This window comes from Antedon mediterranea, chromosome 3 (assembly GCF_964355755.1).
Source record: "Antedon mediterranea chromosome 3, ecAntMedi1.1, whole genome shotgun sequence".
Classification (NCBI taxonomy): domain Eukaryota; kingdom Metazoa; phylum Echinodermata; class Crinoidea; order Comatulida; family Antedonidae; genus Antedon; species Antedon mediterranea.
Window position 1 is genome coordinate 36,730,244 of NC_092672.1, and position 20,407 is coordinate 36,750,650.

The window sequence follows — 20,407 nt, forward strand, 5'->3', positions numbered from 1 at the left end:
GTATAGATTTGGTCACCTGATCACAAGGGAATTCCCTATAGGGTATTACGCAATTATTTATTAATAGCAGCTAATACAGTAGGGGTTTGTTGTATAACCAAAGATGGTATGATTGATTGAATTGATTGAATTTATTTGATGCTCAACATTAAAATAACAAACAGACAAAAGACAAAATAACGAGCATCAGGAACACCCATTAGGCCGGAAAAACCAGCCCATTTCCAATGGGGTCCAAATTGCACATAACAAACAAGAGAAAATACAACATTAATAAAACTATAAATATATAAATATACATTAAAATAAAGCCCAGTAAAACAGAAAAATTAAAATGAGAAAAATTGCACGTAATCAAGACCATTATAGTTATCAAAATTATTCTAAATATAAAATATTGCGTTCAAAATGTTTTTTAATATGAGATTTGAAGGTAGTTAAGTTGGAAATTAATTTTAAGTTTGATGGAAGAGCGTTCCAGTCTTTGATAGCAGAGAAGAAAAAAGTAGAATGAGACTGTTTATTTCCTTTAAGTAGAGGTAAAACCAGATTAACATTACGTTGGCGTGTGTTATGTGTGTGGATTGTGGATGTCCGTGAGAAATGTTCAGATAGATATGGAGCTGCATTGTTATTGACAATAGTAGTAGGCCTATATGTGGCGCGTGTCCCGTTTGGTAAGAGGTTCACGGTGTGCGGTGGTGTTTACAAATACAGTAGTAGGCCTATATGATATACGATCTTTGGCATGGCTCATTTATGGAGATGAAGAACATGTTTGTTCAATTGAGTTTGAAGTATTTCACAAAACACATGGGATTATCTCTTAGCACAATGAAATTATTGTTAACTAGGCATTATTTAGGAGGCCTACATATCATAAAAGCCGTCTAATAATAAAGTCTATCGGACAAGCAAGTACCATGCACGCATAATAAATAGGCCTTGTGTTATTTTATTACATATTAAAAATCCCTTTGAAAAGATAATATTGGAGTAACATGGTGGCGCGTGTCCCGTTTGGTAAGAGGTTCACGGTGTGCGGTGGTGTTTACAAATAAATGCCGGTGCCGGTGGTACAGTAGGCATTATAATATATTCACGAGAAATTTGGAGCTAAACGAATTCGTAAAAACACTCTAGTCTGCAATAAATAGACATGGCCCATCGAGGACAGCCATAAGCTATTAATTTCCCCTTGAAATAAGAAAAAATCAAAAAATAAAACTTTTCCATCTAAGCAATAATTAAAAATGTTTATTTCATCAAATCTAATCAGATTGTCAAAAGCTATCGTATGTATTTTTGCTTACTTTTTTTTATAAAGGTAATGGTTTTGTTTATAGCATCCGTGCCATAACATCATCATCTTCATTATTAATGAGATTTAAACTTTTGTCCAATAACAGCACGCGGAGCCTCCACTTTGAATGTGTATCTGACGTATAAAAAAACATGCAGTCCGCCCTCTATGATAATAATAAACCAATCACAAGATCTTCCAGTAAAAGTGACTAACTTTAATAGTTTTGTGGTTTCCATAACACACAATAGTGGCTGAAAACGTAGTAAGAAACTCTGATAAATCTATGGTAAGTTAACAAAATTACACTATATAGTATTAATAATTTATCAAAGTAACCCGAGTGTGTTCCCTTTTGTGTACCCCTAGGCCTATTTCCAAACAACGAACATTCAGTTGATTTTATCATTGTAGGCCTATATAGTATAGTAGCCTTACTATAGTAGTATAGCCTAATAGTATTGGGCTGATGTTAACCCATATTGAGCAAAGTTCAAGTAGGGCTTTAATAGTTACTGATAGGGCCTATATATGCTAAGCACGTAACTATTAATAATTATTACTGTGGTAGTAGGTAGGGCATGATTAAGGGCACAACTAACCCTGGTAAGCAATTATTTTTTTACAACACTACACAGTAAAAAATTCTTGATAATAATTAATATAAACAAACAATTATATTAAAAATATATTTATAAATTATAGGCCTAAAAGTCACAAGTTAAAATTCAAGTAGGCCTATAGCATAGAGGATTGTTAATGTTGTTTTTGTTCGTAAAAAGTAACTTATTTACAAATTAAGTCATAGTAATACTGCCATGCCTTTTATGATTATTAAATATTCAATACACTGAATGTTCACCATTGTGTCCATCAGCTATACACAGTTGATTACCACCAGTAACTATATCCAATTGCTGTTATTGTTACCATTCATAAAATTTAAGTATTGAAATGAATCACACAATATATGCATGGCAAGAACACACAAATATTTTTAAATTATTATATTTCTATTGTTCTTTGTAGTTTTACCATTTTTAAAAATAAATCAACAACATTTTAAATACATAAAGACAATAATATAGGTTTAATAATGTTCAAAGTTATGGCATGCTATATGAAGGTATGGCACGCTATATTTTAAACTTTGTTAATGGGACATCCTTCTTTTTTTGCCTTGTGGTTATAAAAGCAAATTTATAATTTCCTGATTTAATTTCTTACGGTTTTAATTGTTGACTTGTGTACAATCATGTGAAAATCCACATGATTATTTTATGTTTATTCTGTTTAGCTCCAATACACATAGGAATATCTATATACGAATGAGGGTACGTTTATTGTAAATACATAATATAAAAATAACGCTTAAAAAAGAACGACATTTCGACTCCATCATGGGGTCATTATCAAGTCCAATGAATAAAATATAAAACAACAACTATTTAAATAACAAAAGACTATATATCTATGTTTATTCTGCTTTGCCCTAGTATATTAAAATCTTAAGCACTGTTTGTTTTAGTGTGCCGATAGATAGATAGATAGAAATAGTCTGGACGGATTTTATCTTAGTTAAGAAACAGTGTCCGAATGGGAATGACCTATTATAAATAGGTATAATAAGTGTGTGCTGTCTATAACTGTATACAACTACTCCCACATCTAAATTGGTGACATTTTAATATTGACATTTTCTGCATTTTTCTTGTAGGTTCGTCTGATGCGATACTACAGTTTTAACAATAATGGTAAGTTCTAAATTGTATTTGTTAAGTTTCAGAACTATTGTATAAGTTTATTGAATTTGATACAATACCCAGTAGGCCTATGTATGCATGAGTGCCTACACAAATATGTTTGTATGACAATAACAACACCTGAATCATGATATTTCATTAATTTGTTCAAAGTTTCTAATGTAAAACATACCTTTAATAGATAAGAGATATGTTTGTTTGTTTGTTGTTTGTTTTATTTCTTGCTCATATAAAAATAGCAGAGGTACAGAAATATATATATATATATTATGCCTTAAAAAGTGCACTGACTTCCAAAAAAAGTTATAATAAAATGCTACAGGATTCTTTTTTGTTTGTTCAGTAAGCGTACAGAGAAATATTTACTTAAGTTGGACCCACCTATGGAAGTACAGTACGCTTAATGACTCCAAAATGCAATTAATATAGCATTTAGCATTAACAACAGGAAGAACGTTAGAGTAGAGTAGCAATTATTACTGAGTTGCAGGCGGACACACCTAGGGAAGTGGGTTAATAGCTTGCAACATGCTTCAGTGTCATCACCTACAGGCGATGCAAATGAGACACTTATAAAGCTCTGTCTACACTATCAAACATTATGTGACAAAAAAAATGTGGTGTGCCCATATATGGACATGATGATGTCATCACTACCATTTTTAAGCATATCACTACCATATTTGGGGCACATCACACTTTTTTTTGTCAAAGTTTGATAGTGGTAGACAGAGCCTAAGTCTTTAACAATTCAATATTATTTAAAATAAGCATCACCACTTCTGAAAATGTTGAACTTATTTGTAATATATTATGCCTACAGAATCATGAATGCTTCCGACAGTTTTTTTGTATAATTATTTTGTTCATGTGTGCGCGACAAAATGGTTTTAACTTGATTAGGCAATCATTATACAATTATCATTCGAATAGGATATTAATCAATTAATTGTAGTAATAAGTTTCCTTAATTCTCAATTTTCATTGAATTTAATTTTAGTTGAATATTCAAACACATTATTGTGTAAATTTTAACAGTTTTTGTTCAAATCTCTTTCTTAGCATTTAAATAATAACTAATAGTTATTGAGTTCACTTAACATATTGAGTATATTAGCCATCAAAATGGAACCGTACAATCACATCGCATCAAATCTCTCGCATGTTGTACCTGATGTAACGTTCATGGCGCAAAGATTCCACAACAGGTGTTTAGTTTACGATGAGGAGAATGAAGAATTGGTAAGATCATATTTTGTTATTATGTTAATCAAATTTGCATATTCAACTTAATGGTATTTGTACTTGACTTAAGTATGTACTAAATTTTATAAGAATATTTCAATTCCAAATCTATTATGCTCTACTGTTTGTGATTTCTATAGTATGTTTGTTATTTAAATTGTTATGTTGTATATAAATGTATATAAATCTGGTACTTGAGCTTTTCACGTTGATTCACAATCTCGACAATAGCAGCGTAAATAGCTGAATCATTGTTGTTAGTTTACTGTGTGTCAAATTCTGTCTGCTGTTTACAATAACTTTTTATCTATTTTGTCTGCGAGTATGTGTGGCAGTATGTTGATTGCATTAATGTGCGCGTATGTGTGGCAGTATGTTGATTGCATTAATGTGCGCGTATGTGTGGCAGTATGTTGATTGCATTAATGTGCGCGTATGTGTGGCAGTATGTTGATTGCATTAATGTGCGAGTATGTGTGGCAGTATGTTGATTGCATTAATGTGCGCGTATGTGTGGCAGTATGTTGATTGCATTAATGTGCGCGTATGTGTGGCAGTATGTTGATTGCATTAATGTGCGCGTATGTGTGGCAGTATGTTGATTGCATTAATGTGCGCGTATGTACTTACAAATTTAAGACATTTACCAAAAACGTATACATTCATATTACCATAAACAGTAAAAGGTTGTTTTTTTAACAAAATCAACTCTTTGACAATTGGAAACTTTCCAAAAAACTTAAATTTCAGTTAAATAAAACAAAAATTAAATTATTGTGTTAAGAAATTAATTTTTTTAGTTGCAATCACGGCCTACTGTATATAGTATGTAACTTTCATATTCCAATATTGATTTAAAGCGTTAAGTCGTAAAAATATAACATAGGCAATGGACTTTTGCTTATTCGCTGTATATAAATATGCATGTAAACAAGAGAAATCAATAGATTCACTCAGATTACCTTTACACAGAGAATCAAAACAAATAGATAATATCAAATAAATTAAGTGAATCAACTTTACTAGTAGGGTTTGTATCACAACCTGTTGAATACATAGACGTCATGCATTGTTTTAATTGTTGTGCCACTTCCTCTATAGTTTACGAAGGTGTATCTTAGCAAATGCCAATTGGTTGACACTGACTTCCTCAGCGCTTACAAGATGATCTTAAGTACGAGCCAGCTACAAAGAATACAATAGATATTCAACTTTATATATTGATTTTCAACAGATTGATACTGTACTGTTTTAATTTCCGTTTTTCAGCCAGAAAACAGATGTTGTGTTGTTTTTCTAACTTTATTATGTTGTGTTTCTGAATTCTTTAATTTCTCTACTTTATCTATATTTACTGTTTTATTTTAACTTATATTCTATACAGGCTTTTCTATGCCTGCTTTTAATATTTCATTATGCAAATGTTATCAAATTTATCATCTAAGGCCTAAATAAAGTATTATATGTACCATGATAAAGAACAGGTTGCTGGTATAAAATGCCCATTCATTTTTACAATTTTTAAATAACAGTTTTGGTCACTATTGTTGTTTAATCTACATCCCCCACCTCACCTCACTCCACTCACAACTGTTAAAATGAAAAACTTGTAATAATACTATGTGTTGTAATTGTTCTTGTAGTTGTTGGCTCTTCGATACATACACATAGTGTTTGCCTCTCTGAGTATCATAGGGGCGAGTTCAACTATCATTTACTCCATAATAAAGGGCGTGGTTACAAGTGAAGAAGTAAGTACACTACCAGAATCTTAAGTTATGTTCCTTATTTAGTCTCATACAGATATTTTAGTCTGTTTAGAGCATGTTTGCAATAGTATACAAATAATGAATGTTTATGAGCGTAATGGTACAAATAATGGCATGCGGTGAATGATAAAAGGTTATATTTCAAAGAGGAGAAGCTCAAACAAAAAATATTTTAAACACAAAAAAATGAAAAAAATTACTATTGAACCACTGTTCAATAGTGCGTACTATTGCATGCCATGTGACACACTATCATCCAATCAAATGACAGGAATTTATTTAAATGTTATATAATAATTGTATGGTGTTACTGTTATTTTTAAATTCCAAGTGTTTGTTGTCTAAAATAAATTTTTAATAACAAGTTTTATATTGTAGGTACGGCCTTTATTCCATTTGTCATTAGCTGACTTGGGGTTGGCAATATGCTGGGTTATTGGTGCCGCTGTCTGGAATGATGATAAGGATGACAGCGAAGGCTGTGTTTATTTACAAGCTATTACAGAAGTAAATATTATCTTATTGTATTTAGTCATCAAAGGCTAGTACTTACTACCACTATACTAAAGCTCTGCCTACACCGTCTATCAAACTAGTTTGACAAAAAAAGTGTGATGTGCCCAAATATAGTAGTGGTATGGTCAAATATGGTAGTGATATGACATCATCATGTCCATATATAGGCACATCACATTTTTGTCACATAAAGTTTGATAGTGTAGACAAGGCTTAACATCCTTTCCCATCATTTTTTTTTTTCATTTTGGGGTGGACTTTTTTGACTATTCAACGGTGATGAACCCTTGCATAGGGGTCAGTTACTGTAATAAATTTAAAACCTTTTAATAATACTTTTATCTATTTAATGAAGATTATTATTATAATTTGTTCTTTTCAGGCATTCCATGTATCAACATTTTTCTTGACTGTAAATTACTCTTTGAATGTTTATGTGCGAATAAAAGATAGACAAAATAGAGCGATGAAGTTATCAACATTAATGGTAAGTTATCAACATTAATGGCAAGTTATCAACATCAATGGTAAGTTATCAACATTAATGGTAAGTTATCAACATTAATGGTAAGTTATCAACATTAATGGTAAGTTATCAACATTAATGGTAAGTTATCAACATTAATGGTAAGTTATCAACATTAATGGTAAGTTATCAACATTAATGGTAAGTTATCAACATTCATACTAAGTTATCAACATTAATGGTAAGTTACCAACATTCACACTAAGTTATCAACATTAATGGTAAGTTATCAACATTAATGGTAAGTTATCAACATTAATGGTAAGTTATCAACATTCATACTAAGTTATCAACATTAATGGTAAGTTATCAACATTCATACTAAGTTATCAACATTAATGGTAAGTTACCAACATTCATACTAAGTTATCAACATTAATGGTAAGTTACCAACATTCATACTAAGTTATCAACATTAATGGTAAGTTATCAACATTAATGGTAAGTTATCAACATTAATGGTAAGTTATCAACATTAATGGTAAGTTATCAACATTAATGGTAAGTTACCAACATTCATACTAAGTTATCAACATTAATGGTAATTTACCAACATTCATACTAAGTTATCAACATTAATGGTAAGTTATCAACAAATGTCTGTTATTTAAATTAATTTATATTGTTTATTTTTTATTTATATCTTATAGTCAAGTATTAAAATGAAGTGGGGGCTACGAATGGTGTATGTGCTTTCATGGTAAGTAGTTTGTTACCAGAAATTAATTTAAAGATTGCACTTAAATAATAGTATAGCCACAGGGTACGAAAAGGAAAAGGTGGGATATTACTTGGGTTACATTAATAATATATTTCTGAATTTATGCTAAATTAGGGGTTATACTTGGTCATAAGGTATAAGGTTGTTTAATTTTTTTCAGGTTTTTTTCATGTTATTTTTTCATGTTGTTTTTTCATGTTGTTTTTTCATTTTTTTTAACGTTATTTTTCATGTTGTTTTTTCATGTTGGTTTTTCCTGTTTTTTTTCAGGTTGTTACCAATTATAATAATGATTCCTATAGTGTATTACCACGAGACAGTTGACCTACTTAAATGTTACAGGTAATTTACATTTAGTAACTTTTATTAAAACAATCAACCCTAAAATCATATTTACAAAGGATCCCACAATATTTAGCTGTCAATGTTATGTGTAAAGTGGCAATTATCAGATCCAATAATGCATAACATACTTTACATCATGTGAAAAAATTATGTCCTGAACCTAAACTTTGTACCTACGTCTAAGTATCTAATTTTATTGTGTCCTCTAAAAATACCACTATAGCACCCTCTATGACAAACTATATACCATCTCTGTTGTGTCTTCTCTAATAAATATGATATAGCATCCTCTATTTTCAATTCATTTATTTATTTGACCAACAAACCATATTGTAAAATATACAGAGATGAATTGGTCAGAGACTGCTAAAGAAAACAAGATTACAATAACTACAAGAGTCAGCAGTCTTATGATCTTAACTAAAATAAATTTATAAAATTTCATTTTATGACAAACTACAATATTTCCATTTCGTCCTGAATGAATGATATAGCGCCCTCTTTATATGCCAAACTTATCTGTAGTTCTTATTTGTTTTCAAGATGTTTGCTGTTATTCTACAGACCATCAGTTCAGTCCGTAAGTTAACAAATATTATAATTTGAGATGATTTTAATTCAGAAAGAAAAGATAAATACAAAAACTTAGCAAAAAAAAAAAAAAATTGTTTTATTCATTATCTTTCTTGCTTTTGGGTTTAAAGAAGTTATTCGAATTAAATTGATGAATTTAAATTAAAGATGACAACAGTTTCTAATGAATGCCTTGTTTTCACGTCTGTATAATTATTATTATTTGTAGAGAGATGAGGACTACGACAGCTGGTGGTGGGAGAATTATGGTGCTATTTTCTTTGTAATATCGTTAGGACTTTCAATGATTATAATAATTGTAAGTATTTTAAATTTCATTTAGATAATAATGGTAAAAGACAAAATGTACTAATAAAAAAAATCATAAGCTCCAGCTAAAAGTGAATATTTATCTAACCTAAAACCCTTTCAATTTGCCTAGCCCAGTTTACACACACAGGCAGTATACCATACAAAACACAAGTGTTGACGCCCCACTGTATAAAATTTATTAAACCCAGAATAAAAAATGCATACTATATAATTAAAAGGTTAACAGTATTAAAAATTAGATTTAACAATCTTAATGAAATTGCCAAAATGAATAGAAAAGGAATTTTAACACAATTTAATTCTTGTTTAATATATAATATAAATTATATTTGACAATCAATGTAAATTTTATTATCTTTTAAGGTTTTCTATTTGTTGTCAATAAAAGTTTTCAGAATATTAATAAAACAGAATAGTAAGTATATTTGTTTCTCATATTTGACTCTTAAAACCTTAAAACAAGCCCATGGGGCTACTTTAGAACTGTTTACATCTTTTACCTAGCTAGTATTTCGAGCTTGAAGTATCAAGTGACCAATCACAAGGCTTACACTTCAAAATTCTCCAAACCAATACTATTTCTGGGAAATGTAAAATATATATCAACTTAAAAAAAAAAAAAAAAAAAAAAATTATATTTCAATCAACTTATGTACAATATATTACTTAAGTGTGAATGAATACATATTTACATCTTCATTTTCTAGGAAATCAGTATATTAAATTAATTAAAAATACTGTTTAAATTAATAATGTTTGTTTTTAATAAATGTTAGTGTGGACAGATGCGCAACGAGATGCTGTAAGAAGTATGAGAATACGTATAACGTTCTACATCCTTGTCTTTCTTTATTGTTGGATACCAGGTAGGTAAATTGAATATTTGGTATTTGTAAGTGGGGGGGGGGGGGAAGTTCGGGGGGAGGTGATGTAGGTGGCAAAATCCAAAGAGGATTAGAGACATGAAAATAATGGAAATTATAATAGTGGTTACAAATAATCGGTATTGGTAACAATCATAAATCACCTTTCTAATCTAACGCAAGTAAATAAATGCATCGATTTAGGAAGTAATGCGCACCAAATTATTCATGAATTGAAAACAATTATCTTTTAAAAGCAAGCATGAATTGAAAAAAACCCAAAAAATATTTATTCAAAATGAATTTTTATGAAAGAATTACACACAAACTTAATTCTAATTGATTTGAATAATGATGTAAGATTTCAGAAAGGGGCTTACTCCATTTAGAGACCAGCGCGGGTGAGTGAGTGGCCGAGCGGTTAAGACAGTGGAACCGTAATTACGTAGCCATAACATCGGCAGGGGTTCGAGGCTCACTCACTCCATGGTTCTGGTGGTAGAACGAGTCTTCTCGGATAAGGACTATAAACCGTAGGTCCAGTGTACACATCTAGCTCGTGTGCACTTTAAAAGAACCTAGTACATCTTTCGAGACGAGTAGGGGGTTACCCCGGTGTATTAGTACATCACAGCCACTGATCACCAACTGGGACAAGTTTTTGACTGAAGAGGTTACCCTGTATAAATATAAATTTCAATCAACCATTATTGGTAGGGTAAGCAAATTGCCGATTCATTTCAACTCTTGACAGTTCAGTGTACTGTATCTATCATGTGAATAATATTAAATTTAGAAATTTAATTCCATTAATATTTATGAGAAATGAAGTCAGCAAGTAGGCATGCTAGGTAATAAACCATGTGTCTATACAAAGGAATCATATAATTGATTAAATATTGAATCGACAATCATTTTGTGGTTTTTGCAAATTGAGTATTTATTGAAAAAATGCACTTTTAAAATATGATGCGTCATAAACATTAAGTTGTTTCTCAAAATACTGACAATTTCTCTAGAATTAATTAATCTGGAATTGACCAAATTGTCACTATACACTTTCACATATTTTTTTTTTTTAACAAGTGTACTATTACTGACATTTTGATGAATTTGGCAAATAGTTTTTCTATTTTCTTGTTGTCATAGTCTTCACGTTAAAACCGGATATTGTTGTCAATACAGAGTTGACAAGAAATGGTAATTGATGTCTATAATGATATATTTAATCCCTCCTATTGTCGTTATGTATCTCAACCCAGAAAGTGTTGAGTGACCTATAAAACATATGAGGTTATAATTATTAGATTAATTTAAAGATGTATTGTCCCTGTGAAAAAATTTTTTTTTTAATATGTCATTTAATGTTACATGATCAAAAATTGGATCGGAAAAAAAATGATTTACCTGAAAAAATTGTAATTTAAAGGAAAAAATAGTCAAATTGGCTGCCAGCCAATGGGTTTTTGGTTGAATTTAACTGTTTATTTTGTCATTTTATAAGTTCAAACATGATTTTTTCAGGTTTTTTTTCTATGGAAGTGATTTAACTTTGGTAAAACTACAAAAAAGGCCTATTCAAAGTCTGATTTCATTTGTCATGTTTTTGGGGGACAATACATCTTTAATGGAAGTTGTCACTAACTAATGTAATCAATAACTTTAAATTGCATGAACTAATTACCTCTTTTAAGTATTGCGTGAGTGCCATTCATTATACAGTATATTAAACCTATACTGTTACTTCCCTTCCTTTTTGATTGGCATTCATTTCTCCATTATTTTAATCTTTCATATTGTTAATTTTAACCCAATTGTGAAACACTGGGCCTTAAATGACCCAAATATTTATATCACTATGGTGTCGTCATTTTACGTTGCTTAATGGTTTTAATTATCTAAGAATATCATGTCTGTTAAATTAAGAAACCACTCAGCCTCAATGTATTGAAGTCTCTGATGTGGTTATGCTTAATGTCCCTGATGTGGTTATACTTATAAATTTCAATAAATCGGTCAAGTGCTGTTGTACTTTGAATCTAAAATACTCATTGTGATTCTAATAATAATTGTTTATACTCCTTTGTATATTTGTTTGTGGGAGCGAGGTAGATAATAATAATAATAGATAGATTTATATGCGCAAATATATGATGTCTCTGCGCTCGTCAATAAAGAGAAAGAGTGGAAAACAAAATGAAGAGAACAAAAAGACAAAAACACCAAGCTAGCACCCAAACTGGAGTATGGGGATACACCATAACCGCTAACTGAGGATCAGTAAAGATGTCTTTTTCATGTGAATGCTTCTCCTCAATTCAATTCAACAAACCTTTATTTCATCAGGAGCCATACAAATAATTCAAAGCATGAAATAAGGACCAGCCTACTATAGAAGTAAAACTTTTCTCAGTTGGTTTGAAGATAAATCTTTTTGTCTTTGTACTTTTGTGTTATTATTTTAATTGTTATATCTAATTTTGCACCGTGTCCCACAGGGTGTTGGCTCCACGCATTTCCTCTCTCTCTCCCACCCTCCTTCCCTCCCCCCCTTGTATGTTACTGTAAGTCGAGTAGAAAGTGTTGTTCCCAATGATATCACTCTTCCATCATTTCCTCAGCCTGCCGTGTCTATCCTTTCCAATCAGCTGTTTCTAGTAGGATGCGTGTTAGTAATCTGTATTTTATCCATTCTTGCGGCCTGGCCAAATGAGGCAAGTTGGATTTTATTGATGGCCAGATTAAAAACAACAAAGATATCTCTCGAATTCTGATTGATAAATATAAATTTCGATAATTGTAAATTGAGATGACGTCTTCAATGTCTGTACATTGGAGTACTGTACATCATATTGAACCACTGACTATCCAATTAGAAGCCTGACGCAAATCTGCTGTGTCATTAAAACATCAATAAACTTTGTTTGTTTTTTTATTGAATTTCCACACATAAGTGAATATATTTACATTACCAAAGATTAGCTGATAATTGAAAAGAATTGATGTGTGCTTGGCGGGCAAATAAGTTTGAAGACTTACACATCTGGTATTTGTAAGTTGTTCTCATAAAATATTTGTTTTTTACTAATGAACTTGTCTAATTATGCATATAGCTACATTAAATCACCAGGTTCCCTACACAAGAAATAAGCGTTGGGAATTACTAGTAAGACAGTCAGATGGTGTAAATCAGTAGTACAGTACTGTGCAAATGAATGCACTACGGTTCTGATACTTTGGACGTATCAAGTGTGTTATAAAACAGTTGCTATGTTATTATTAGCATACTCACCATAAAAACCTCTATTTGCGTTTAGTGTAGGATTGTTGTTCCTAATATAACCTTTTACTACGCTTAAATGCAGTTTGCGGCGTGGATGCATGACAATCTAATTTACTGCCAGGGTTAATGAAGCTGCCTGTACATCAACAAACATGAATGGAATATACATTTCTTAATACCGACACATTGACGTCGAAGAACAGAATTAAGTTTGATACTTTGGATTTTCAGATTAATGTCATAACTCCTTTGTTCGTCATCTGATTCAGTCGAAATTTTACCAAACTGTATTTGTTGAGCCACAAACGGAATTCTAAACGATCTGTAACAGCTTTTGGATTCGCAAGAACAGATTTATGTGGTGATGTACTAAAAGTTTGTCCTATGTACATTATCAAACATTTGTAACTGTTAATTTCTGAAAAGCAACATTACGATGGATGAATCACATTGTAATGTGTCATACATTAATGTTTGGCCTGCTGCAACCATCATAGAATGCGTATATATTACTGTTTTATCAATACTTGGAATATTTGGAAATGTGTTTGTAATCACCGTCATATTATGCAGCAAATCTTTACACAACCCGCATTACTTTTACGTTTGTTGTTTGTCCGGCTTTGACCTTTTCACGACCTCTGTCCTTATGCCGATGTTCATCGTTACGCTTCAGGTAGAAATTCCTGCTATGCTGTGTACTATTTTTGCGTACTTGCGATTGTGGACCGTTGGAATGGTACTCTGTATGTTGTCATCTATGAGTATAAACAGGTTCATGAAAGTATCTCTACATAAAGAGACATACACGAGATATACTACAAAACGCTGGATTACTCTAAACATGTTTTGGGCTGGTTCTCTCACCGGTTCTCTGATTTTGGCACCACTTTGGGGTTTCGGTGAAGCTGGGTTCAACGTAGCTTTACATCATTGTACGTTCACATACAACTACGAAGGCTGGTGCTTAGCGATATTGCTGGAGTCTGTCGGTATTAGCATCACCATCACGTGTCTCTCTATCACAAACTACGTTATTTATAAGACGGTGCGGAACAGTAAACGACGTGTCCAGAACGTATCATCAATCCACATTAAACAGCAACCGCCTTCAAATGCGAGTCTGGCTTCTTCTTTTAATGCTAGCACACGACACAAACGCAAAGATGACAATAAAATTACGTACATTCTGCTCGCTATGATATCTACATTCATGGTCTGCTGGCTACCATTCAGTATCGCGATGTTGTTTAATAAGAACTGCACGATACCCGTACATCTTCTGCAATTTATGGATATTTTGCTGTGGACCAACTCCGCGATTGATCCGTTTATTTATGCGTGGCTTAACTCGCAATTTTTAAAAGCGGCAAAACGAGTAGTACCGTGCCTCGATAGATAAACAGATAGACTAAAATGTTTAGTTTTTGTAAAATAGGTGAAATCAGTAAGGCTGATAAAATAGAAACTTCTATTAAACTGAAGGCTTAAAAAGGAGCCTCTTTTAACCAATTTGGAAATACTGTATAGTGCATTCATTCAATTGTTTAAAAATGTATTGTCTCCCAAAAACAGGAAAAATCAGACTTTGAATTCATTTGTAGTTTTAATGAAGTTACTCACTTAGAGAAAAAAAACAACAAAGGTAATTGATTTCACTTATAAAAAGATAAAATTATCAGTTAAATTAATTTTTTTGGATGTAAATAATTTTTTTTTACCTAATTTGTTATGGCATATTCAAAAAAGTTATTATGTGATATTAAAATGGCATATTCAAAAAAGGGGGACAGTATATCTTTATTTAAAAAATTTGTACTGCTGGAAAAAGATCTAACTGTTTGGTTTAGCTTGTGTTGACTGATCCAGCCGCATCCCAATAAAATATTCTTTATGAGACTTTAAAGGCCAGGTGCGGGCAAAAAATTTCTATTGATCATACATTCCAATAATTATCGATCTATATTTTCCCCTATGTTTCATAATTTTGGGGATTTTATTTGTGTTACATGAGCTTGTTGAAAATAAGCACTTTCTTATCAGTTCAAATTACACAGTAAAATCTCTATTCTTTTGTACACAAATTTTGTAAATAGAGAGGAATTTTAAGAAGCTATGAAAAATAAACAGTGTGGTAAAAAATGTTATCAGATGACTAAATATAGGTAATATAACTTGAATTTTACATTTCTGGTATTTTTATTCAACTTCAGATTTTTATTTTTATGCTATAGTAAAAATTATCCACCGTATATCCACCATCTTTTTTCACCTTCTAGGGAGTCACTAGACATGTTATTATATTAGGTTAAACTACCTAACTACTGAAAAAAGGTCTTCCTGGTTTTTATGGCAGAATTTTGCCAAATTTTGTATTTGATCATATTAAGGGAAATTCATGTTTTTTCGTCTTGATTTCTGTTACAAATATTTGATTTATGTACAATTAATCAGATACTATATTTAAAATTCATGCCTGTACCTGAGCTTTAAATTTAATTTAGAAATAACATAAACACACTAACGCAAATTTAACAACATGATAATGGAAAAAATAAAGATGTGTCTGAAAGCGAACAATGTACACAAATTTAATGAAAAACACAGTTTTTTATTCCAGACAGTCATGTCAACAAATAAAAATAAAAGAATGACTATGCTTCCATAGCAACAAAACAAATTTTGTTTAATCTTAAAAACGTGAAAATCCATTTACGTTGGTGTTTTTATAGCGATAAATAAGTTAACAATCGTTGTCAATTGATGATGTAATAGGTCTAGCCTTTAATGTTGGCAGGGCAACTGCCTTTCAAACTAGATTCTGATTGGCTATTGAATTTGCTATTTTTTTGTATCTAATATTTCCCACTGACACACATTGAAACCGTTTAATAACATTCTAATGTAGTAATTTGAATAAGATAGTCATAATCACATTGAACAGAGGCCATTAACAATGGGATTGTAATTTTGTAATTTACTTTTAAAGTAATTTATTTTATTTTAATGTAATCAATAATTACCATAGTGACTAAATTACAGCGTAATAAAAATCATTAAATCGAAGTCATCAATATTTTAAAGTATCTTCTTTTGCTTTTAATTAAAATTACGGATAAGATGTCGTGAGAAAGAATAATTCCTGCTTGATGATTGAAGGTTCTACTAATGTCTACAAGTCAGTGGGTATTGTATGCAAAGCAAGAACATGCTAATCCAAGGTTCCAATGTCTGTCTACAAGTCAGTGGGTATTGAACGTTGAGCAAGTACACAAGTGAAATCAAACTTCAAACAACTATGGAGAAAAATTGTTCGTCGTACGACTTCAGCCTCACAAAAGCAGAGATGGTGATCACTGTAACCTATCTTACTGTTGTAGCTACGATTGGAAGCTGCGCAAACGCTTTTGTCATGGTCACGATTATTTACGTACGATCGCTGCACAACACTTTTTATTACCTGATGTGGTGTTTATCGCTAGCGGATTTCATAACAACTGGCGTTTGCATGCCGTTTTTCATAATGACCATGATCGTGGGTGCGTGGCCATCAAACATGGATTACACGGCCTGTCAATTCCTCGCTATGCTACGTTTAGTTTGCACAGGTATATCAGTCGGGATCCTGTCCATCATCGGGATCAATCGTTACGTCAAAGTTAGTAAGTCACCTCAAGATTACCAGAAATTTTCAAAACCGCAGTCGATGGCACTCATTGTTTTAGTGCATGCATTTATAGTCTTCACACCTTTACTCGGTCCATTGTACGGTAACGGTGAAGTTGGTTATAATGAAGCGCTACATCTTTGCACGGCGTTATACTGCAATCACAAAGCGTGGCGCTACCAAGTTGTTCTCACTGTCGTAAGCATATCGTACACAACATTTGTATTCTTTAGTACAAGTTATCTGATACTGAAAACGCTCCGTCAGAGCAACAAACGGGTACAGAATCACAGTATAAGGAACAAAACTCAAAAACCATCGAAAGGCAAAAGTATTTTTCAGCGCTTATTTTCTTCAAAAGGCGAGTTAAAATCTACCAGAATGTTGTTTTTACTGCTTCTTATGTTTCTTGTTTGTTGGTTACCTTTCGCAGTGACGATTGCATTAGATAGTGATTTTACCGTTCCGGTACGCGCTCTCAGAATTACCGACCTGATATTTTGGGCAAATTCTGCAATAAATCCATTTCTTTATGCTACAATGAACAGAACATTCATGCAAAATGCAAAACGATTTTTGAAATGTCAATCGCGTAACAACAACAATGCATCTCACATTGAAGCAACGATGTAGCTACTAAGAACTTATGGCTTAAGTTTAGAGAATAAGACATAAGCATATTGAGATATGTATGTTATGTACATAAATATTATAAATGTTAATTTTGCACATTTCTATGTGAGCAACTAACACTATGCGGATTTGACATTATATGAGAAACACAATGTGAACAACAGTATGAACACTGCATTCAATAAATAATGTTTTAGTACTAAAGTGAGCACACTTAGGTGGACGACGTGTTACACGATTTTATCAAGTTACAAATAATCTCCACATTGTAGAGAACTAACAGTTTGTCACGCTGTAATAGTTTGTTACAGTTTAGTTACATTAACAATTTCTGTAAACACTCTTGAAGAAGAACATAAAAAATGGAATTGTTATCGGAGTAAATATGTTGGTAAATAATTTCAAATATTCTTACAAACGTTCAATTTATGATTTTTACAGCTTTTTGTCTCGGGATAATCGACCTAGCCTCAGAAAAAAAGATTTCAGTGAGCGATTATTCAGTTCTATATATTTTACAGGTAAGAAAGTATTTTTATTGTATTTTCTGGAAAGGAAAGTTTGATGACAACAGTTTAAAAGATGTAATATTCAAATTAAAATATTTTTTTTACAGATTAATACGAAAAAAATGCATGCATGAAAAGTAATTTCATTACAATTATTGAGCTACTGTAATAGCCTAGTCCTTGTTTCAACATTACAAAATAATCAACTTTTTTATTAAGTTTAAATTTAATACATCTTTTTTTTAATCAGGGAATTACAGCACCAAGTCAGGGCTTTCTTAATTGCATCGTTTACGGATGGACACGTCCAACATTTCGTAAGATTGGAAGGCGGGCCAATGCAGGAAATAAGACTCTACTTAGTGCACGAACTTACCGTGTTTATGGTACAGGTGCACAAAAGAAATGGCCGAAACACTCATCAAAATCTGAAAGTACAACTAGTTTGCAGCCAGAACGAGCAACTTCTCCAAAGGTTCGTTCAGCGAGTATGAGCAGGACAAGTTCTAGGTGTTCGACGCCCTCGTATTCAGAAACCACGTCTTACGATGAGTGAACTACAATAGAAATAATAAAATAAATGTACATTTTATAAACAAAACTGAAACTGAAGTGAAAGACTCACAAACTTGCAAAAAGAAATCTCAGTTGTAGTTTGTTTCTGGTTTTCAAACTTTTCGGTTACAAAAAATAGTTTTCAAGTTTGATGAGAGCTACAGTGTAAAAACATTTGTATTTGAATACCTTTGTTTAAAGTACAGTATTTGTCTTACATATTATACAATATTGCCATCGATGTACATGTTTTTAGATTTTGTCTAATAGAAAAAAAAAATGAATAATATATTTAATAATATTAATACATTCATGGTTAAATTATAAACCAAGCAAAAAAAAAATGAAAATAGTGAATTATATAATGAATAATATTAATTATGGTAAAATTATAAAGCAGGGAGTTAAATTAGTTTTAAATTTATGTATGTGCCTTATTTTTACTTTTTTTATGTTTGTAAATGAAATATGCACACACAGATAAAAATAATAATATAATTAACTGTAATTAAAAATTAAAGTATAAATTATATAGTAACTATTGTCAGATATATGAATTGTAATCAAAGGTGAAGATCTGTGCTGGGGCAGATCCAGGGGGAAGCTACCGTGCGCCTCTCGTGCTACCTGCTGGATCCGCCTCAGAAGACATGACCATTCTAGAGAATTAAAAAAAAGAATTTATGACAGCACATAGAAAGTTGCTTAATTTGTATAAATTTACCATCATAAAGTGACGGGAACAACAAGTGGAACATGCTCCCAACTTGTGCTGTTAAAAAAATAGAAAATAAAATGAAGAAAATATGCTACAATAGTACATAAATTTGCGTAGGTGAAATTAAGTCATATTAAGCTTGGTTCCGACTAGAACGTAACGCAAGGACGTAAACGCAATGCAAGTGTTTAACCAATGACAAGCGAAGATATAGACAGTTAGCAATCACAAGCGAATAAGCCATCGCTTGTGATTGGTCAATTCACTTGCGTTGCGTTACGTCCTTGCGTTGCGTAGCTAGTGGGAACCACGCTTTAGTAGCAAGTTAAATATCATTAAGAATAAACAACAAATTAAATGAATTTCTGCAAATTAATATTTTTTAATTTAGCATGTCAGCAGCCAATGTCATCAGCAATAATAAGTCACAATTTGAGCTTTGTTAATCCACAGCCAATTAAGGAGATAACATATATGAATGGTTTAGTTATTAGTTATAAAAGTACATGAACAAATAGAAGGGTTAATGACATGAAATGAAGCCAAATATCATTAGTCCTATCTAGGAGCACATTGGTTTATTTACATTCAAAATATAAATACTTAATTATGGAAAACAAGTGAAGTGATATTAAGTTGAGCTACTTAGCTTGGTCTTCAATGTACAAGTACCTTATCCACTTGTTGTTTGTCAGTGTTTAATTTCTAATGCTGGGTTGATATATTATTTTGTATTTTGTTAATCTGTTACTGTGTTTGCTCATTAAACGGTCTTTCACATTTGAAGTGAGTGTGGAGATTTAAATTTAAAGTGTTGACATTTTAATTTCATACCAGAACAATCCATAGTCCACATACAGAAGGGAGATGAATCTTAAAGCGTGGTTCACATTTGATAAACGCAATGACACAATGAAGGTGAGCTGACCAATCACAAGTGACAGGTTGGATGGTCTATCGCGTCACTGGTTAAATTATTTTCAGTGTGGTTACATCCTTGTGTTGCATCCTAGTGGGAACCAAGCTTAAGGGCTAGGTACAGATCACACCTTAGGTAAATGGTCACAAACCTAGGTACAGATCAC

General features: G+C 31.7%; 3 protein-coding genes across 4 annotated transcripts; all 3 read left to right on the plus strand.

Annotated features, from left to right (window-relative positions):
- Nucleotides 1–1,497: 1,497 nt before the first annotated feature.
- LOC140045440 (transmembrane protein 116-like) lies at nucleotides 1,498–20,108 on the plus strand. 2 transcript variants are annotated; one of them, XM_072090338.1, is made up of 14 exons: nucleotides 1,498–1,592; nucleotides 3,021–3,057; nucleotides 4,184–4,308; nucleotides 5,955–6,062; nucleotides 6,459–6,587; nucleotides 6,979–7,083; nucleotides 7,773–7,822; nucleotides 8,114–8,185; nucleotides 8,732–8,768; nucleotides 8,991–9,080; nucleotides 9,458–9,509; nucleotides 9,871–9,960; nucleotides 17,982–18,061; nucleotides 18,300–20,108. In XM_072090338.1, the coding sequence occupies exons 1-14, from the start codon at nucleotides 1,590–1,592 to the stop codon at nucleotides 18,603–18,605; spliced, it is 1,284 nt and encodes a 427-aa protein (XP_071946439.1). In that variant the 5' UTR covers nucleotides 1,498–1,589; the 3' UTR covers nucleotides 18,606–20,108. The 2 variants fall into 2 exon arrangements, with proteins under 2 accessions (XP_071946439.1, XP_071946441.1); XM_072090340.1 differs by having other exon boundaries at nucleotides 1,536–1,592; nucleotides 4,129–4,308.
- Nucleotides 12,982–14,642, plus strand: LOC140043370 (protein trapped in endoderm-1-like). Its single transcript, XM_072087870.1, has one exon. It carries the CDS (start codon nucleotides 13,677–13,679, stop codon nucleotides 14,640–14,642), a length of 966 nt encoding a protein of 321 aa, XP_071943971.1. The 5' UTR covers nucleotides 12,982–13,676.
- Nucleotides 15,856–17,931, plus strand: LOC140045441 (5-hydroxytryptamine receptor 7-like). The gene has a single exon (XM_072090341.1). The coding sequence runs from the start codon at nucleotides 16,539–16,541 to the stop codon at nucleotides 17,538–17,540; it is 1,002 nt and encodes a 333-aa protein (XP_071946442.1). The 5' UTR covers nucleotides 15,856–16,538; the 3' UTR covers nucleotides 17,541–17,931.
- Nucleotides 20,109–20,407: the final 299 nt, after the last annotated feature.

Excerpts from the sequence above, each read along its gene's own strand:
- LOC140043370 (XM_072087870.1), top strand. The coding sequence starts at position 13,677 with ATGGATGAATCACATTGTAATGTGTCATACATTAATGTTTGGCCTGCT.
- LOC140045441 (XM_072090341.1), top strand. The coding sequence starts at position 16,539 with ATGGAGAAAAATTGTTCGTCGTACGACTTCAGCCTCACAAAAGCAGAG.
- LOC140045440 (XM_072090338.1), top strand. Across the intron at positions 6,063-6,458 it reads GCGTGGTTACAAGTGAAGAA|GTACGGCCTTTATTCCATTT; the intron begins GTAAGTACACTA and ends TTTATATTGTAG. Across the intron at positions 7,084-7,772 it reads TGAAGTTATCAACATTAATG|TCAAGTATTAAAATGAAGTG; the intron begins GTAAGTTATCAA and ends TATATCTTATAG.